Source organism: Dipodomys spectabilis, unplaced genomic scaffold, assembly GCF_019054845.1.
Source record: "Dipodomys spectabilis isolate Male_0828 unplaced genomic scaffold, ASM1905484v1 ptg000018l, whole genome shotgun sequence".
NCBI classification, from domain to species: Eukaryota; Metazoa; Chordata; class Mammalia; order Rodentia; family Heteromyidae; genus Dipodomys; species Dipodomys spectabilis.
In genome coordinates this window covers 9,512,086-9,532,334 of record NW_024870695.1, presented here as the reverse complement: position 1 = coordinate 9,532,334, position 20,249 = coordinate 9,512,086, and the positions used below count along the sequence as shown (strand labels likewise).

Sequence of the window (20,249 nt, the reverse complement as noted above, 5' to 3'; positions counted from 1 at the left end):
CAAAGATGTGAACCATCCAGGGTCTAAGGGTCTAAGGCTTGCCCAGCGCTTCCTGGAACTGGGAGGGGAAGGGAGGCTTCTCTGACTTCAACCATGAGGGGACATCAGGTCACTGCTTTGTGGAAATCAGCACAAGGGTACCTCATCTTTGCTGGAAAAGCAGAGGAAGGGAGGGCCAGGCTTCCACCCAGTGCTGTTTCCTCACTGAGAATGGGGAGACTCGCCCTTTCCTTCCCTTTCCCCTGCCATCCTAGGCACTCACTTGGCACCCCAGTCATCACACTCCCTTCCAGGATACATGGGTAGTGGGGATCTCAGATCTCCAGTGTGATTGTTTACACAAAAGAGAGACACAAGCCAGTGTGAGCTCCATGGAAGCCCCAGGATGAGATCTTTAATTGATGCTCCTGGCCCCGCCTCCCCCCCAGCCCCAGATGATGTATATACAGGATGCAGAGGGAGCCAGGTCCATGCCAGGCCAATGCAGCTCCCATTCCTTCTTGGGAACTGCCAGGCTGGGCACTGCCAGGGTGGGGCTGGATGATACAGGCAGCCAGGAGCTGGACTGGTCACAGGAAGTCTTGTGCCTGCCACTGATATGCACACACACATACACATACACACGTGTGTGCACACACACAGACATGCCTGTGTATGTGCAAGCATTCACATTCCTGCAGAGATGTGGCTCTACATGCCTGTGCTGTTATGTGCCACCCAAGGATGGAGTCCTCAAGGTATTGTGCCCTTCCTCCTGTCCTGCTCTGGAGGACACCCACCCAGCCCCCTCACTGGGGCTGAGTACTGAGGACCCCACTGTAGCCAGATGCCACCCAGTCACTCAAAAGACCATCTATCGGTTGCGGACTCCGGTTTGCCTTTGAGGGTGCTTCAGATAAATAGGGAGCCATTTTCTCCATAAAAAGACCTTCCTCAAAAAGATTCCAGAAAAAGAGGGACTTGGACAGGCAGCTAGGGGCCCTTGGGGTATTCAGAGTCCCCCAGCCACGCCCTGGGCGGGGTTGCCCCAGGGAGGGGACGCCATTCATTTGTGGCTTTCATCCATAAGGCAGCCCACCCCTGACCTGCTCTGCCTGCTGACTTGGGGCCAAGGAGCCGAGCAAGGATGGTGAGAGAAGGCCACGGCAGACCTTGTCAGAGGGTGAGGAAGTCCGCCAGGTGGCCTCCTCCTGGCTCTCCAGCTCGGCCTTAGCAGGAATCGGGACAGATGGGGGACATCTGTAAACGTATTACTTGGCCCTGGCATTCAGGTAGGGAGTAGAAAGCGTTTGCTGGGGGTTCTGAGGGCTTCTCTATAGAGGCCCAGGATCATCCAGGCCTGCCCTTTCCTGACGTTCTGCTCCCTATCACAGACACTGGGTCACCTCAGGCCTCTCCACCTGGAGAGTCCTCACTGGAGAATCCTCCTGGCCTGGGACTACCAGGCCACACCAGGGACACCTAAACCCTGAGACAGGTAGGTGACATGTTATTTCAGGAACTATATTCTCTTACTCCTTTTCTACCCCATTTAAGGGGAAAGGTCAGTCATTTTGGAATTGAAGACAATCTGGGACATGTGGTCACCATACCCAGAGCCTAGGCTGTGGGCATGGGACAGGCAGCTTTGGTTTGAATCAGCACTGTACTTCTTGCAAAGCTCTGTGGGGCTGGGCAGGGTGGGGGTGAGCAGGGATGCCCAGCCTGTGCCTGGGGTCAGTGACAGGATTCCTCCCAGGGGAGGGCCTAGAGGCTGGCCAGGCCTCCAGGTCCTGCTGTGTCAAGACAACCTTACAACTGCCCTGGCCTTGGCACCCCCAAAGTTACATTCATCTGTTAAGATTAAGTTAAAAAAAGAAAAAGAAGAAGGAAAAAATAAGATGTCAGTCCCTTCCCCCTAGGTACCAGAGAGGAAGGCCCTGGTCCCAGAGGCCTGGTTTTGAAGGCCATGTTCGCTGGTGGCCCCCACCTGAGCTGTGCCGGTCTGTGATGATGAAAGCTACATTCACATGGGGAGACTTGATGTGCGAGGCCAAAGCCATATGAGGTGGAACAGGGGACTGTGGGAAGGAAATGAACTCCAGGCAGGGCCACCCAGGTGGTGCAAAGGGCAGGGCCACAGCCCCACCCCAAACCCCTGTGAAGCCAGGAGTTGAAGGGTTTGGACCTGGAAGACATTTGCACGGTGCCTCCCTCCGTGGCTGGGTGGGGGCAGCCTCGTGGTTCAGGACCGAGACGGTGGGTGCCAGGCTCGGAAGGAGGGGGATGGCTCTTAGGCCCCTCCAGACCTGGAACGGAGAGGGGGCATCAGGGGGAGATAGGAGGCAGGGCCCAGAGGGAGAGCCCTCCAGCTGGGCCCTGAGGGGGTTGGGGGGGGGGGGTCAGTGCTAGGCCCTGGAGGCAGCAAGTCACAGGCTGGCTGGGAGGGGTCTGGCAGAGGTCAGACAGCGGTGACATGGCGGACAAAACAGATGGACGCAGAGGGAGGCCCCCTCCCAGGGGACAGGGTTTGCGTGGGGGGTGGGGGGTGGGGCACAGCTCCAGGCCGACCTGGCCAGGGGGTCTGGCCAGAGGAAGGGCAGCAGAAAGTGGATCACAGCCTGAGGGGACAGGTGGGCAGGAGGAAGGGGCAGAGCAGGCTGAGGACTTTCTTCCCAGGCTGCCAGCAAGGTTGCGGGAGGGAATCGCCCCACTCCCAATCAACAGAATGCGAGAGACGAATGAGATGGAGGAGACAAGGACAGCAACAGCGGGAGGGATGATGTGGCCGGCGTCACACTGCCCCCTGCTGGGTCGGGTCATACCTTCCTCGGCGGATGTTTCTTCAGCAGCCCAAGGAGAGGACAAGCAGAGAGAAAGGAAAAGGAACATGACCCTCCCTTCTCTATGGGAGGGACCTCTGGCTCTGAGCCCTTCCGCTCCAACAGTCCGAGTTTCTCCTCCCCACAGATGCCAGGGACCTAGAAGGCGTGTGTCTCTTACTTAAATCCCCAGCCCGTGCCGCCCAGGACGATAGCTGCAACCAGGACAGCCCCGGCGATGGAGCCAATGATGATATTGGTGCCGCTGGGACCTGGGGAGGAGGGCAGGGCTTGGTTGGCAGGGACAGGCATGGAGAATGGGAGAGACAGACCAGGGGGGCCAGCTCCAGTCTCACCTTTATATCTCTCTGTCTCCCCGGTGGGTGGAGACGTGGGCAGGGGGTTGTGGATACTGCAGTCTTTGCCTGTCCAGTCAGGCTGACAGATGCACTTCCCTTCGTTGCTACAGACCTAGGGGCAAGTGGAGGTTGGCAGAGGTGAGCAGGGGCATGTCCCCTGCTGTAAGCCTCTCCCACCACCTCTGATCTCTAGGTACCAACCCCATGGTGGGAGCAGATTCGGCGTTCCCCACTGCCCGGGCAGGTGCTGAAGTTGAAGGCAGAGGCTGGCAGGCAGCGATGGTCCAGGCATAGCATATTGGGCCCACAGGCCGTACCATCCTCCACATAGCTCAGGTCAGAACCATCGGCCAACTGCACATGGCCTCCCCTGGGGAAATAGCACAGCCAGCCTCAGGTCCTGCCTAGCTCCCATCAGAGCGGTCCCCTCCCCTTCCCCAGCCATGCACCAGCAACAACAACGCCCCTTCCCAGCAACAATACCTGCAGTCCAGCTCCTTGCCCTGATGGTAGAAAGTGACACTGCTGATGTCTCCCCCCAGGTCTCCCAGTCGAGGGGCTCCAGAAATGTTGACACACAGGAGAAAGCCACAGAGTACATCCCTATTGCGATACATAGAAACAGCCCCAGGTTTGACTGAACCAGTGAACTCTGATCTCCCCTATTCATTGGGCCTCATAGGCCCTCTCCTAGGAAAACCTGCTCCGCCATCTTTGAAGAATTTCACCCTCTCCACAGAGCTGGAGACACCCATCAATAGGTGCCTGGGCTACTCACTGCTTATTGCACTGGACCCAGCCTGACCCCTTGCGTCCACAGTTTCCACGCTCTGTCCCCTCCACATTCAGCTTCTCATAGCAAAAACGATCAGCAGCCACTGCAGGCAGGTAATATCAAGTATTACCTCACTGCTCCAGGCCCTCAGGTCTGTACCTCCCACACTCTGGCCTTACCCAAGGCTGGTTGGGTTCCTGAGATCCTGGGAGTCACCCATTTGTGTGTATGGGGGGGGGGGGGCGGGGGCGGTATATTCAGCAGGAAGCTACCCCTCTCTAGCCTCTCCATTCTGGGTCCTCCAGAGTCCCCATCTCCCTGATCTGGCCAAACTCACCATGGCCCCAGAGGGCCTGGCACTGCCGGTCCCGAGTTTTGCAGCGACCCCCATAGCAACGGCCCTAGCAGGCAGACAAAGAGACAACAGATGGAGACAAGGGATCATAGTAGAGACAAGAGACTGCCCTGAGTCCCGAGGGGGAGGGGCGCCCATTCCACATACCTGCTCGTGATCACAGTAGTAACCATCCAGCTTGTGCAGGTTAGGTGGACACTGTGGAGGGAGGGGCTGACTGAGCAGAGCAGCCCTAGCACTGAGACCCTGAGACCCACCCCAGGGGGGAATGCAGATGTGCCTATTTCTCCCTAAATGGGGGCTCATCTCTCAGCTACAGCCTTCTTTCTACATTAAAAAATAGTGGAGGGGCTGGGAAGATGGCCCAGTGGTAGAGCGCTTGCCTCGCATGCATGAGGCCCTGGGTTTGATTCCTCAGTACCACATAAGCAGAAAAAGCAGGAAGTGGAGCTGTGGCTCAAGTGGTAGAAAGCTAGCCTTGAGCTGAAGAGCTGAGGGACAGCACCAGAGTTCAGGCCCCACGACTGACAAAAAATAAAACTAACTAAATAAAAAATAGTGGGGGAGCTGGGTGCTGGTGGTTCATGCCCATAATCCCAGCTACTCAGGAGGCTGAGATTCTCGGTTCAGAGCCAGCCCAGGAAGGAAAGTCTGTGAGACTCTTTATCGCCAATAAACCACTAGAAAACCAGAAGTGACGCTGTGGCTCAAGCAGTAGAGCTCTCGCCTTCAGCAGAAGGGCACAGGAACAGCACCCAAGCCCAGAGTTCAAGCCCCACAACCGACTAAATAAATAAATAGGGACTCTGTCTGGAGGGCTGACTCTGGATTCATAAGTTCTGTAACCTCTTTAGCCTACCTCAGTTTCCTGCGGGGAGAAGATGCCTGGCACCTAATTAGGGTTTCGTGAATGCAGACTAATACACTAGGCAAGTATGGTGCCAGGCCCTAGGATACCAGCCAGACTACGAATGCTGGTCTAATGATCAAAGGAACAACGCCGGGAGATACGAAGAGCCCCTTTCTAGGAGAAAGAAACTAGGGCTCATAAACGTCAGGTGTGGCCCGCTGCAGGCAGGGGGTGGGGAGACCAGACCTCCACAGAATGAAACCCCTAAGGGTAAGAGGTGCCTTGCCCAGGGCTCTGCAGGATGACCTGGCCGGGCAGACCTGGCTTGAGTCCCCAGTGCAAGTCTCAGCGATGTCACACTCGTTCACCGCCTCTCGGCAAGAGACGCCCCTCGGCTCGTACTGGGGAAGAATGCATTCATGGGCTCAGACAGGACACAGCACCGCTCTCCGTCTAGGAGTCCTCCTCCCCTTCCCCAGCCCCAGTCCCCAGACAGATTCCCATTTCAGCGTTGCCACCACCTCGGGGCGGCTCCAGACCCTGGGCTGGTAGCTTCTCCAAGTTCGACCTTCGACGTCCCTGGGTGGCCATGAAGCCCCACCCCCAACCCACCATTGGGTTCGCTTAGTGATAGGCCCCGCCCAGACATGAGTCCCGCCCTATCAGACCCCGCCTCTTTCCTTAAGTCCCGCCCCTTGCCGGATGGCGTCCTTCGGGCCCTCCCTCCTCACCTTGCAGCGGCGACAGCAGAGCCCATCGCTGCACATAGCGTCGTGAGTCAGGGTGCATTTCTTGCAGCAGTTGCCACCCGCGCGGCTGCACTCCTGAGGGTCGGCAGGGAGAAGCGCAGGGAGGCGGGCAAGCCCTAATTCTCTCTACTCGGCGTCTCCATCGCGTCCTTCTGCGAGTCCCCCACCTGGCACCCGCGCGTGGCGCCCGCGCCCGCCACTCACCTGCACTGAGCCGCAGTCGCACTCCTCCCCGGCCTCCACGAAGCCATTCCCGCACTCGGGAGGGTCCAGGAGCTGGGCCAGGAAAGAGGTCGGGAGGCTGGCCATATCTTGCCCACAGCCCGCTCCCCGGTTCCCGGCCCAGGAGCTGGTACCTTGAGGGGTTTGTTGAAGAGGCAGCTCCCGCCGCCCTCCTGCAGAAACTGGTTGTATTCATCGATGCTGCAGCGGGAGAACTTGCGGGGCAGGTAGAACCTGGGCAAACGTGAAGGGTCGGTGGCACGGGTGCAGCCCTCCGGCCCTGCCTCACCCTTTGTCAAGATTGGGGAGCAGACATGGTCGCCATCGCTAGGGGCTGAGGCTCTTCCCAGGGAAAGCCTGTTAGTCCTTCCACCTCCCCATCAAGGAGTGTGAGTGAGGAACCTCGGGACAGGGTTGGAGCGCTCTGGAGAGGTGGCGCCTCCGCACGTGGCGTGGGCGCCGCCCAGTGGCAATTGCACGCACTACAGTCCGGCTAGTTTGGATGTTCAGCAGGACAAAATGAGTCTTCCCTAAATAGTGCTTGCAGACAACTGCCACATCTTAGAATGCTAAGCAATTCTGCTTAGCTGGGTCTTTTGAGGCCACCGGCCTAGAAGGCCATCTAGCACTTGTTGTAGGACTTTCCTTCTCTTGAGTTTTGCCCTAAGAACTCACCCAGTATCTTCCATGATGCAGCCCAGCCAGATATCTGGACATTTGCAGTCCCCTGAAAGGTAAGCCAGGACATGAGTGGGTCAAAAACAGGCCCCCTCACACCCTTTCACTTCAACATGTGCTGAGTGTGCATCTGGGATAGACCCGGGGCCTGCAGGGGAGCCTTCAAGGGGTGATACCTGCTGAGCTCCGGTGCTTATTCCACATCATGCCCAGGTTCTGCCCCAGTGTCTGAGCCAGGGTCACTGCCATGGCCCCCATGTTGCCATACTAGGGGTGGGGAAGATGGACATGAAGATAGTTACATCTTCCAAACATGCACCCGTGCCTTCACAGCCCCTCCTCCAGACATCCCCCAGCCAACCTCCCTACTCACCTCATTCACACCCCCACCTCGTGACAACGAGCAGATGCCCCCCACATAGGCTGCCCCGCTGCTGGTGCTCTGGAATGTTCTGCCCCTGGAAGGAGAGAGTTGTCAGGATGACTTCCATCCTACCCAGGGGGCCCCCCTGAGCTGTTAAGGAGGACCCCTAATAGTCTTTGAGAGGTAGGTTTTGCCCTTCAAATCAATGTGTGTGGCCTCAGGCAAGCTCCCCCTGGGTTCTTTAGCCTACAGCCAAATGAGAGAGGCTCCTATTGGCTCATTTCTAGCTGCAAGGCCCTTTTATTAGACTTTCCTCCACCAGGTACTGGGTCCCAAAGGAGGAGATGATAGGGCTGTCTAAAAAGGTGTGGGGGGGGGGGAACCAATGGGAATCAGAGGGCAGAGAACCAACAGGGTTAAGGCAAAGGACACCAGCCTGATTTAGGGGATGCTTGGCCAGGTGCCCACAGTAGGGAGAGGTGGCAGCTACAAAGTGAGCCTGTTCCCTCAGACTCCAGACTCTGGGACGGGCAGCTGACAGGGGCAGGTATTCAGGACCCTTATGGGCAGCCAGCAGAAGCTAGCAGGGTGAACCGGATGGGGGACTCACGAAAAGAGGTGGGTGGCATCGCTGGGCTCAGGCAGACCTTCCCGACGGTACACCATGAGCCGGGACAGGGTCTCCAGGAGGTCATCCTGCACCTGGATCTTATCCCCATCTGCCCATGTTTCCATGGCAACCAGCACAATGCGGGTGTTGAGCTGCTCCTTATATATCTGAGCCCAGAGGGGAGAAGATGAGGGGAGTGGAAGGAAAGAGTAGGACTGGGGAGGGTGGAGGGATGGAGAGCCTCTACTTCCTTCCAAGGAAGTAGTGGTCGGAGGCTGACAGTGACCCCTGAGTGTCAGGTGGAGGAAAGATGTGGGAAGGGGAGAGAGGCTGCTTACCACATCTGCCAGGTTCACCACAGACTTAGCAAAGTTACTGGTCAGGACCACGGACTGCCGCATCTGCTCAAACTGGGAAGGGAGGAGTGGGCTAGGGGCAGGTTCCTCTGGGCCCCTTGTCCAGTGTCCCCCCCAGCCTGAGACTTACCAGCTGGTGGTCATTGATCACAATCAGCTCCACATATTTGGTCTCACTGTGCACTGTGGGGTGGCCCCTGCGGACCTAGGGGGCGGGGCGGCACTTGGATTCAGTCCCCTCCATGTCTGGCCTTATGAACAAACTCGTGCTGGGGTGGGGTGGGGATCTCCACTCCAGTCAGGGATAATATCAGACCCTCGCTGGCAGGGGCTTCCATGCGTCCCAGCCTGGGATGGCGGCAGAGGTGGGGGACCACGTGGTCGCTAGTATTAGGGAGGACTGGGGGGAGGGGCACTGGCCTCCATCACGCTGAGCCTCCTTTGCCCCACCAGGGGTAGGGGAGTCCTCTGCCCCAGGCCACAGCCCAAGGTCTCTGCAGCCTGAGGTCTGAGCGGGCCCCGTACCTGCCTTTTCCTTCTCAGCCTTGGCAGGTTTGGAAGAGCGGAATGGGCAGGGGCAGCAAACAGGCAGCCTGCGGGGAGGGGCGGGTGAGATGGGCACAGCTGCCCCCTCCCCTGCCCCCCTTCCCCTCCCTTACCTGGTTCCCTGCATCCGAGGGGGGCTGGGAGGAGAGGGGTCCGGTAAATGAGGTGGGGAAGGGGTCCCTGCAATGAGGGAAATTAGTTCTTGGGGAGCCAAGCGGGTCTCCTCTGGGCCCAGTTTTTTTTTTGGGGGGGGGCAGCTCCAGCCCTTCCCTCCACCCCACCCTGGGGTGACCCAGAACTGGCCAGAGCTCCCATGTCGGATCTGATCTCCCAGATGCTCAGATTCCGGGGTCAAGACCTGGGGGCGCCCTGAGAGACAGGGGCAAAGGACACTGGAGCCCAGTGGGAGGTCACGTGGGGGACAGAGGGGACATTGGAGCTGGGGGCACAGGAGGCAGGAACCAGAGCCGGGTGCACGGAGGAGGGCAGTGAGGCTGAGGCGGCCGGTGGCGGGAGGAGGAGGCAGCCACAGCTGTGGGCACAAGCAAGGCAGGGCCACCGCACGGACGGTGAGGATCTAGACAGGGCTTACGTGGGGGGCTCCCCAAGGCCCAGCCATCTCTTGGGGCTCCACGATGTAAGTCAGGTTCCCATCAGAGAAGACCCCACTGTGGAGAGAGGTGCGGCTCCCCTATTGTCCCAGGCTAGACAGAGGTCTTCCCTACCCACCTCCCTTGTGTCCCCAAACGGTACTCACTGCAGCCCCTGGCAGGTGGACAGCGCCGCAAAGGAATGTGGGTTGCCGCGGAGCTTCCCCTGGTAGTAGCAGTGGTCTCCGGCCCCCTGGGGAGGGCGGAGCCTTGAGCAGGGCAGGTGGGCGCAGGTGCAGGAAGCTGCCCTGGCTACAGACCCCAGGCGCTCTGGATCTGTATCCAAGCTGGTGATGCTCCTAATTTGCATCCCCCTGGGCGAGCTCCTAACTCACCTCACTTAAATGTGAGGGCACTGGAACATAGCTATGGTTTGTTCTTGGCCGTTTGTTGGGGCTAGTGAAGGGATCCCAGATTCCTTTGAGATCTCTAAGTGGCATCGGCTGTGTCCTGGGCACTCATCCCATTTTACACCCCAGTCAGCGGGCTGCTGTGGACTCCCCTCCCCCTCCCCCACAATCTACCTTGGCCACTGCTCCCGTGGCCAGGCCCCCACACAGGGGGTCTGAGGTTGAGAAATTGTGACAGCAGGGAGGGGCCTCCTAGTGAGACTCGTGGGTCAGAGGGGGCCAGCTGCGCCCGCCTCCCCCAGCTCTGCTTCCTTCAGAATTACTTGTGCTCCAGTTATGGAACAGGCTGGTGGCGTGGAGGGGGTGGGGGGAGAGGAGGGCTATTTATAGCTACTCATTCATCTTTGTTCAGGCTCAGGGCCTCCAAGGCTGGGCCCCTGGTGTGGCAAATGGCCTGGAATCCTGGGGGAAGAAGGGGCATTTCCTCTACTTTCTCCAAGGGGAAGATACTGGGCACATAGCTGGCATGGCACAGTGACGGGCACTGTGTATCTCCATGCAAGAAGGAGGCTTGCAAGGAATCAGACTTCCCACCGTGGGTGAGTGGGGCTCAGGGGCTCCCCACCATGTAACTTGCCCACCCTGGCTGCTGATCCTTGGAGCCTCCGGGGTGGAGAAGGGTGTGAGGTCTCAAGGGCCTGGGCTGTCCTGGGTACATCCCTGACCTCCTGCCCATCGGCCACCTGTCTCTCCATCTTCTGTTGCTGCTGTGCTAAGGATGGAACCCAGGCCTTGTGCATGCCAGGCAAAAGCACTCCACCACTGCCAGCCCTGTCCCGACATCTCACCTCCCAGACCCCTCCCAAATGCACTCACAGTGCTGTGCTGGGTGGTCCCCTCGCGGCTGAAGTGGCGCTCCACATACTGTGAGGAGAGGAGGTGACTGAACGGCCCATGGAGTTGCGAGAGGAAGGAGAGTTGTTGGTGACATCAGCTTGGCAGGTCCCATCCCAGCTCAGGGTCACCATGGCCTAGGTGCCCCCAACCAGCAAAGTCCAGGCCACGGATTGCCCGTCCCTGCTGCCCATACCCCGGGATCCAGGCCACACTCACTGGTTCAGCTCCAGGTCCAGGGTGAAGTTGGAGTTGAAGGCTGGGATGACGAAACTCACCTGGGCCAGGTGCACAGGCTGGCATGGGGAAGGTAAGAGAAGTCAGCCTGAGGAGCCTGAAGATGGGAGTTGGGGGTCCTGGGGTGCAGTGAACCCTGGGAAAGGGCAATGCAGCCCCAGAAGCTGAGGGGACCCCTCTTTATAGAGAAGAGGCTTTGTACAAGGTCCTCCGCTTTCAAGACCCTGTTCCTTTCTGGGGTGCAGGGGCAGCTGCTCCTCCCTGAACATGGCCTACCCTTTGCCTTCTGGTGGTCTTCTGGAGCCAATCTCCTGGAGCAGTCTCCTGCCCAGGGCCTTGTGCCAGGCCCTCCTGGGACAAGTTGACAAGGCCACTCCCTGTCAGTGGAACAAAGGGAAGGCCCCAGAAGTCTCATGGAAAGGGGTGAAAGGTCTCTGTCCTGGAGGTGCTTTGTTTCCGTCCTCAATCTCCACAGGAGGCCTTGGACGGTGCAGACCCAGGTGGAGGGAGTGGGTGGCCCTGGCTGCTGGCTGGACGAGGGGCAGGCATCGTCCAGACAAGAGGAGAGGACTTGGCTCCTCCAGCCCCAAATCCATTGCCCTCTGCCTTACCCAAAGCAGATCATCTTTAATATTTCAATCCCATGGTTAATTTTTAAACACGGAAGTTTTCCTGATAAATTTTTCAAAAGAACCTATGCAGTGGGGCTGGGAGGCTCTGGGTTGCCATGGCAACGGACCAGGCCTACACAATATGGCTGCCCTCCCCGGCCTGGGTGCCCAGCTGCTAGAGCAGGTGTGTGTGTGGGAATGTAAGAGCATGGAAGGGAAAGCCCCCTAAGACAAGGCCTGCAGGAGAGTCTGAGATAAGGGGGGGCGGGGTTGGCCTCCCTTTGAGTTATAACCATCCTTATAACCTGGAGGTCCCACCCCAAGCTGGTGTGGGCACAGCCTCCATCTTATGAAAGACCTGGACACACAGGCAAGGCCTGAGTGGGCTTAGGGGCTAGAACCTGCTTCCCACCTTATCCAGGAGCTCCAGACACCAAGACAGGGTCCTGCCATTCCTCCCTGTGAGCGGGCAGCTTCTGCTCCCTACTGGGCTTTAGCGACGGGGACACAGACAGGAGGCAGGGCAGTAGCCCCAAAGTAGCCACAGCTCAGGCCTCGTTGTCCTCCACCACCTAAATCCTGAGTAGTCCTGACTGAGTGCTGCTCAGATGCCCTTCATGGGTCTAAGCCCTTGACAGGTATCAGATTTGATCTTCACAATCCTCAGATACACATTACTGCCATTCGCATCTGGTAGATGGGGGTACTGAGGCACAGACAGGCTAAACTAACTTGCCTGAGGTCACACAGCATAGAAGTGGAGAAGCTGACCCGGGGAGGCAGACCTCTGAGCCCCAAGGACATCGACTCACCCTGTCCCAGGCCACTCAAGGCTCCAAGCTCCATCCTGAGCCCCTACAGCATCGATCAGACTTGAAATAGAAAGTCAAGGGCAAGGAGGCCCCGCTTCCTTCCAAAGCCTCAACCTGGGCCAGCTCCACTCTTCCCTCCCCCGGTTTCTGGCCAAGTTCCATCCCTTTCCTCCCTTCTCCATACCTGGGCATCCCTGCCTACCTTCCCCTTTTCTCTCTCCTCTCCCCTCCACGCTGAGTTATTCCTGCTTGTCGTGGTTGTCCTGAGAGTAGTGTGCTTGAGTCCCCTGTCCTGACTCCACTCTCAGGCTGTGTACCCTCCAGGATGACCCAGCACCCTCTCTGAGCCTCAGAGAGGCTGAAAAAGGTAAGCTGAGTACACTTCCAAGGCTAGGAGGTGAGCTTGTGGGAGCCATCCCTTCTGGGGAATTCTATAGAGTTTCCCCACTCGGGAAAGCAGCAAAGCAACTTGGCCTGCTCCCTCTGTGGCCTCCACCCTGAGAAAGGCTGCATGGGTGGGACAATGCCAGAAAGGGCTGCCTCCTCCTGCAACCTATGGGGCTAAGTAGTAAGGGGTGGGGTGGGGGGAAGGGGACAGCCACCTGCTCAGGCCTGAGAGGAAGCAGGCCAAAAGGAGTGTGACCCCAAAAAGGCAGATGGAAAAAGGAAACCAGCTCCTCAGGTACCTGGGACTGGCCCGGCCGGCGAGGGGCACCGCTCTGCCCCCTGTCTGAGCAGACAGCCAAATCAGGCAAGCTCATTTCAGCCCCAGCTGCTGCAGCCAGGTGCCTGGAGGGGTTCCTGCCAGTGCCAAGAGCCCCATGACTCCAGCTGAGCTCAGACCAATGCTCTGCCAAAGCCAAATGGTGCTCTTATGGGGCCTGCCTCCTGCCCTGCCCTGGCCTTATCTCATCACCTCTCGGTCCCTGGGGCCCTCTAGTCTTGAGGTCACCGCAGCCCTCCAGCCTCCCTCTCCTCCCTGCCCAGCTCGGCGGCCCTGTGCCCTGCACTTGCCTCTTGATCCCAGGGCATCCTGGCTACCACGCGCTCCAGCTCATTTGATCTTACCCAGCTGGTTGAGATCTTTTTGGGTCCTCATTTTACAAATGCCACTGAGGCTCAGGGAGAGACATGGAAGGTGACACTCTCGGGGTCACACTGGCTCTTACCCTCAGACTTGGGGTTGTATCTGCCTGACAGCTGTGGTACTTGGAAACGTAATGGCCTCTTTACCACAGGCTTCCTGTTGTGGAACCCGCCCTCTAGCCCACCCTCTATTCTGCTTTGGGGAAGGAGGACCTTGCCCCAGCCATACTCCCTGGCGGGACTGACCAGAGTCAGTGCAGAGAGGAAGAGGAAGAATCTGCATCTCCAGCCTCTGCCCCACTAAGGATCCTAGTGATAGGAAGGGGACTAAAGACATTTAGTGTTCCATGTGTCTCAGGACAACTGAGCCTGCAGAGCCCTGCTCTCCACAATCTCCAGACACTGCCCTTCAAGCCTCTGCGCCGCGACCGCTGTACCCTCATCCTCTCCCATTATCTGCAGAGCTTATTCTTGCCACCTTAGTCTTTGATACCAGTGTGTGTGTGTGTGTGTGTGTGTGTGTGTGTGTGCGTGCGGTCCTGGTGCTTGAACTCAGGATTCAGGGCTGTGGGCACTGTCACTGAACTTTTGTGATCAAGACTACTGCTTTACCACTTGAGCCACAGCTCCACTTCCCAGCTTTTTTGTGGTTAATTGGATTGGAGATCAGAGTCTCATGGACTTTCTTGCCAGGCTGGTTTTGAACTGTAATCCTCAGATCTCAGCTGCCTGAGTAGCTAGGACTACAGATGTGAACCACCAGTGTGTGTGTGTGTGTGTGTGTGTGTGTGTGTGTGTGTGTGTGTGTGTGTGTGTGTGTGTGTGTGTGTACTGGTACAGGGGCTTGAATTCAGGGCCTTCTCTTCTCTCTTGGCTTTTTCACTCAAGGCTGGTCCTCTACTACTTGAGCAGTACCTCCACTTTCAGCTTTTTGCTGAGGAAGATTTGCTGGTGGGCTGGCTTTGAACCTTGATATTCATATCCGAGACCCTCCTAAGTAGCTAGGATTACAGGTGTGAGTCATCAGTGCCCAGCAGATACTCATTTCTGGAAACAGATACACAGACTTATCACTGATTCACCTTAACTGGAGGTGACCTTTACTCCTCTTGAGTGAGGGCTAATCCTCCTTTCTCTCCAACCAGGGCAGTGGGAGACCTGAGGAGCTGCTGAATCCTGCTTCCCCATGGGTAAAATGGGATAGATACTGTGACGGTTAGGGAAAGCCCTGCTTAATAGGTTCTTATCATAGAGAAGAACAATAATATAATGAACGACTTGAGGAACTCCTCCCATAGGGCCATGCCTGAATGGTGGCTTTGTGCTGCAGATCTGGGTGGGTTGGTGCGATGTACCTGTGAGGTGTTCTTGCCTATCACAGGTAAACCTTTCTAGAAGCCCCTCACCCTGCTATGCTTGGAGACACTAGCACTTCTTGGGCTGGGTGGCTACACTCAGAAAGGCAGAGGCTCCATTGAAGTGTTAGGGCCAGGAAACCCTCTAATCCCAGATGACCCCCCCCCCCCAGCCTCCCTCAACAAGGCTGAGGATTTCTGGACAAGGAGAACAGTTGCATGAATTTCCAATGATGGGATTTGACCTAAAAATTTAAGGACAGCGTTATCAGTCCCTCTGGGGACCAACACTGGACAGCTGGGTTTCTCTAGGCGGCCAGGAGGGTGCCTGAGTGAAGCCAAGCTCGCAGGCTAGAGCTGGGTGGGAAGTACCTAGCCTCATTCAAACAGGTGACCCCCCGGTGTCCCGAGTCCTGTGCTGTCCCCAGACCCCAAGCCTTTCAGGCACCTGGAGTCCATACCACCATGCAGTCTGGGGTGTGGGACACTGCTATGGCTAGATCCCAGGGTAGACATGCAGCAGGGTGAAGGGTAGAGACTTGTCTTTGGTTATGTGGAGGAAAAGCAGGTTCAGAGGCTTGCTTAAGTCACACGCATTAGCAGCGACCCATATGGTGGCTCTCTTACCCCCAAACCACAGTGCACAACTTTTCAGAGTGGAGTTTATCCTGTGGGAAGCCTCCCTCTACTGGGATCTGCCTGCCCTCAACCCAGACCCTGCTGTAACTGGCCACAGAGACCACAGGGTGACCTTGGCGCCAGTAGGGCGCAGACCCTGGGGTTCGCTGTCTGTGGCATCTGTCTTGTGAGTCTCTCTCCGTCTTTCGAGCACACTTCTGTGCAGCCCGAAAACCCACATCACAGTGCAGGGTTTTACGAAGGGCATTCCCCCCTACCCCAAATTTCTGGCAAATGCTTCTGTGGGCAGTTCCCAGGGACTCAGGGACTGAAGCCCCAGACTCTTCTCCTGAGACTGATCATTTCCCTGTGGTCTCTTTTGTTGTCAAGGAGTCTGTAGTTCCCCAGGGCCAGGCATGACCCATACAGCAGCTTCCTGTGAATCAGAAAAGGTGACCCACAGGCTACATGCAGCCTTGTGTGCCCCTGGGTTTCATTCATCTTGGTTACCTCTTGTTCTGGTGTCCTTATGCAGTGAACAACCAGCCCAACGGTACGCTCTGACCCTCTTGTTCTTCTGCTTCACCCCTCCGCTGCAAACTCCTTGTAATCATACATTTCTGCACTTCTAGCACTCCACTTCTCTGGGCTGCAGGCCCAACATGCTTCCAAACTGTCAATAAGCAGTGGCAAAGAGGGGACCAAGGGTCTCCTATGTTCCTCTTTGCTGTAACTCTGATCACCCATTGGCTAAGAGTGGTGCTCTGAGCCAGGTGCTGATGCTTCACACTTGTAATCCTAGCTACTCAAGAGGCTGAGATCCAAAGGCTTGAAGCTTGAAGCCACACTGGGCAGAAAAGTCCAGAGGGACTCCATCCCTAAAATAGCCAACAAAAAAAAAAGCCTGGCTGGAGGCATGGCTCAAGTGGTAGAGTGCCGCTAACTGAGCAAGCAAGCAATCTGAGCTACTGCAAGGCTCTGAATTCAAAATCCTAGTCCCAGCAAAATAAATAGGGCTGCTCAGGGATCAATGTTGATTATACTATTGAAGTGCTGTGAGACCTGGGAAGGATAGTTTACCTCTCTGGACCTATTTTCCATCTGTAAATCCTCCTGGGGTTGGGGTAAGGGTTAAAGAAATTCAGACAGGTGAAGTCAGAAGCCTGCCTGCCCAGCTTGGTATCTGATCTCTCTGGCATCTAATTGCTTCCTGCCACCTCCCTTTTCCTGCCCTAGCCCTGCTTTCCCCAAAGCCCTCAGCATACTGAGCCCTTTCCCATCATCATTTCCTGTTGGTGGTAGGAAAACTGAGTTTAGGGAACAGGAAGATGAAGTTTGGCAAAGGAGAAGTGAGCAGCCCCAAACTAGAGCAGGTTAGAGCAGGTTAGTGTTTGGGGCTGTCAGCCACGATGTAGCCCAGACTCCTCTACAGGACTAGGGGGCTTGCTGCTAAAGTTCCAAAGCAGGGCAATGATAGGCCCAGTGGGGCGTTTACTGTGCTACAAGCTGCACGGGCCCCATCAGGCCTGACCCTATGGAGAGGTAGGAGGTGGGAGGTGGGAAGGGGGAGGTGGGAGGTTGAGGGGGTGTGTTACCAGGCCCCTTCCAGTCAGGAGTTAAAGCCTGCTGTTCTTTCCTGCTATAAGTGGCTTGGGGAGATGGCCCTTGGTCCCCAAACCAGAGAACTGGAGGGGAAGCACAGTATACTGGGCAGTGCCCTGCTCTTGGAGAAAATTACTCCCAGCCCCACTGTTTGAGATCTGATCAACTTTGGACAAATGACTTAACCTCTCTGAGCCCGCGTGTGCTCATGTGTAAAATGGAGCAGAGAGAAGGTATCTGCCTAGTCTGAGAATGAAATGATGTAATGTGCTTGCGCGCATAGCGCACAAACACACACACACACACAGACACACACACATATACAGCAGAGAACCAGGCTCAGAGCTGGCAATTCTTTTACCACAGGCAGGTCCTCTGTCTCAGGGAAAACTGAGGCACAGAGGAGTCAAGTGTCTTAAGCAAGTTCCTCGGGGGTTTCATGAAGTGCCTGGACAGTGTCAGTTCCACAGAATACCCTGCCTGAGAGTGAGCACTGCACACGGATCCTCAGAACTCCCCATTCACACCCAGAGCCCTCAAATAGTGCTCAGGTGTATTCAGACTCAGCCACTGGACTATACACCACCCAGGCCTCCCATGCACCCAGCAGGACAGGCCCAAAGAGACCCCTGGCCCACCCAGCCCTGCTGCTCATCCGGGCTTCTCAGGCCCCCACTCCAAGCCCCGCTTGAGAAAGGTGTAGGCTGAAAGTACAATTTACCCACTTTTCATCCCATGCTTCCCTTCAACTTTGTCTCTTGACCCCATGGTGGCTCTCCCCTCCCCCAACCTGAACATTCTTCTGAGTACAAGTCAGGGTCCCACTGCTCCCCCAGGGTTGAGTCCCCTCCAAGGTGACTGTAGCGTGCTGGGTGCACAATTTACAGAAAGCCCAACTAGGGACCAAATGTCAGCCAAGATCCTGAGCCTGGGGCCAACCAGCCTTGTTGCCTATGGAGCTGCCTCCCAGGGAGCCTGGGAAGGCATTGAAGCTGGCCCTTGTCCTCCCCCCCCCCCCCTGGACTCCACCTTGCCAGCTAGGGACCATTATCCCCCTCCCCTCTCTCTCTCCCTGCTCCCCTCCTTTCCCTCCCCTCGCTGCTCACTGCCCTGAGTGATGGGCCATCCATTATGCATGCTTCTTCCTGCTCCACTCCATTTCTTCAGTGTTCCCCACCCCTGCACCACCTCACCCCTCCCCTCCCCTCCCTCCCCCTTAAGGGCTTTTAACCAAGTACATTAGGCAGGGCCAGATGCCAGTCTGACAGATGTCTGTAATGTTAGCCTCCGTTTCCCTCCTTCCTCTCTCTGCCCAGCCCAGTTTACCACCCACCACTTGCAGCTGCCTCAACTTCCCAGACTTTGGGGCACCCCTCCTCTGAGTCTCTCCTCTACATCTCCTATTTCTGGCTAGGTCTTCACCACCCAACCCTCTGCCGCCCCCATCGGCCTGGCTAACTTTCAGCTTCAAGCTCCTGGAGAGCAGAGACACACTGAATGAATATTCCATCTGGGTGATTATTATTCACATGATATTAATTAATTATTAATTGCAATTAATCTCCTTCATTCCTAACCTTCCTCTGGGAGGCGGGAGGGGACCAGCAACTGAAAGAGACAGGACCCAGGTAGAGCTGGCATCGGCTGATGAGCTTGGGGGAGGGGGGAGGGCTCAAACTGTCTTCCAGTGCCAGGACAGGAAGGAAGCAATAGCCTGTCAGTGCACCCTGAGAAACTGAGGCAGGAGCAAACACCAAGCTGTTCCAAGAAAGCCTACTGAGGATGATTTTGGAAGCCTGAATCTCTGACTGAGCACTTAGCTGCTTCTCTAGACCAAACTGTGCTTCAAGCAGGACCACTAACTCGGGCAGGGGGGCTGGCAGAAGGCTGACCCCCAAGCAGACTTGAAAACTAGGCTGCCAGGGTCCCTGATGGCTCAGGGTTTCCACAGAGATGAGAGGCTGGAGCTGGGCAGGCCCAGTGTGTCTGCGCTGCTGGCCTCCAGCCCCACCTGATGGCCCATTGTACAGAAGGGGAAGCTGCAGGATGGGGATCCCCAAACCCTGGCTAGCCAGGGGCCTCCAGGGGGCTCCGAGGCCTGCTTCAGCCTCTGGCCTCACCACCCAACCCCACTCACCGGGCCTCCGGGCCGCTCCTGGCGGACCCTTGTGTCCAGCTGCTGCTTTCGGACCTCTCCCCCAGAGCTCTCCCTAACCAGGCGGCTGGGCTCTGTGACCTCTGGGGCTTCCGGGCTCCCCACCTGGGGTGAGCCCCTCCAGTGCAAAGCTCCGCTGGGACCCTGGGCCCCAAGACCTGGGGGAGACAAGGCCATGGCTGCAGGCGGATGCCCTCCGTGGGCCACGGGGCAGGCGCCCTGCGAGCCCCCGCTCCAGCGTGGCCCTGAGAGCCGGGGGTGGGCGATCTGGGTGCCCCGCGGAGGCTCGAGCCCCACGGGGCGGGGGGCAGCAGCTCCCTCCTGCCCGAGTCACGACTGCCCCCCCCCCCCTCACGAACCCGCAGAGCCCCGCAGAGCCCCGCAGAGCCGGCAGGAGCGCGGCGCGGCCGGACAGGTGGGCGGACGCGCCTTCCCCCCTCTCCCGCTCCCCCACCCCGCCGCGCTCGGGACCCGCCGTCACCCGGGCGGCATTGCCGCAGCATCCGCCGCAAAGCCCGGGGCGCGGGCGGGGGGTCACTCACCGGGCGCGGGGAGCAGCGGCAGCAGCAGAGCCGCGAACGCCCAGCGCCGCAGCCGCCTCATGGTTCGCTCATAATCCTCGGGCTCCGGGGGCTGCGGCGGCGGCGGCGGCGGGAGGGGGTGCGGGCGGAGGGCGGGGGCGGGAGGCGCCGGCGGCAGGACCGGCGGGGGTCTCGGGGCGGGGGCCGGCGGGGAGGCGCCCGGCTCAGCGTGCTCTGGCCGCGGCCATCCCGGCGGGGCGGCGGGGCCGGGTTAAGAGCCGAGAGGCGAGCACGTGAGCCGAGGGCCCGCCCCCCGCGCACCCCCAGCCCGGCCGGCCGGGGCCGCCGCCGCGGGAGGACAAAAGAGGCGCCGCCCGAGACCCCCCACCCTACCCCGCGGCGGGGCCGCGCTGCGCCCCGGTCCCGCGCGCGGCCCCTCCTTGCTCGAGGATCTGCGGGGGATCCGTGTTTTCCTAGTGTGTGTGTGTGTGGGGGGGGTCTGGGGGCAGAGGGTCCCCACCCCCGGGGGGTTCGGCCTCGACGACAGCCCCCGGTCTGGGGACCCCAGGGTGTTGCGCTCAGTCCTGCCTGGCGTCCCTGCGACCTAAGGCTCGGAGGGTGTGGTAGGGATGAGGAACGCTGGGGACTGGGGTTCTCTCGGCAGACCCGTCCCTGCCTCCGGGGGACCTGTCC

General features: G+C 58.2%; 1 protein-coding gene across 3 annotated transcripts; it reads right to left on the bottom strand.

Annotated features, from left to right (window-relative positions):
• Window positions 1-1,871: 1,871 nt before the first annotated feature.
• Adam11 (ADAM metallopeptidase domain 11) lies at window positions 1,872-19,802 on the bottom strand. Of its 3 annotated transcripts, XM_042673916.1 has the most exons (27): window positions 19,578-19,802; window positions 19,018-19,193; window positions 10,779-10,855; window positions 10,542-10,608; window positions 9,423-9,508; window positions 9,258-9,333; window positions 8,779-8,845; window positions 8,645-8,712; window positions 8,250-8,324; window positions 8,102-8,173; window positions 7,764-7,930; window positions 7,163-7,247; window positions 6,966-7,056; window positions 6,787-6,838; window positions 6,246-6,345; window positions 6,094-6,165; window positions 5,872-5,964; window positions 5,461-5,541; window positions 4,438-4,488; window positions 4,273-4,336; window positions 3,939-4,038; window positions 3,644-3,763; window positions 3,362-3,530; window positions 3,158-3,272; window positions 2,983-3,073; window positions 2,805-2,822; window positions 1,872-2,288 (listed from the first exon to the last, which is right to left on the bottom strand). In XM_042673916.1, exons 1-27 carry the CDS (start codon window positions 19,636-19,638, stop codon window positions 2,273-2,275), a joined length of 2,310 nt encoding a protein of 769 aa, XP_042529850.1. In that variant the 5' UTR covers window positions 19,639-19,802; the 3' UTR covers window positions 1,872-2,272. The 3 variants fall into 3 exon arrangements, with proteins under 3 accessions (XP_042529850.1, XP_042529849.1, XP_042529851.1); XM_042673915.1 differs by having other exon boundaries at window positions 2,267-2,822; window positions 19,578-19,796; XM_042673917.1 differs by lacking the exons at window positions 9,258-9,333; window positions 9,423-9,508; window positions 10,542-10,608; ... (1 more) ...; window positions 19,018-19,193; window positions 19,578-19,802 and having other exon boundaries at window positions 2,267-2,822; window positions 8,649-8,712; window positions 8,779-9,019.
• Between the last annotated feature and the right edge of the window lie 447 nt (window positions 19,803-20,249).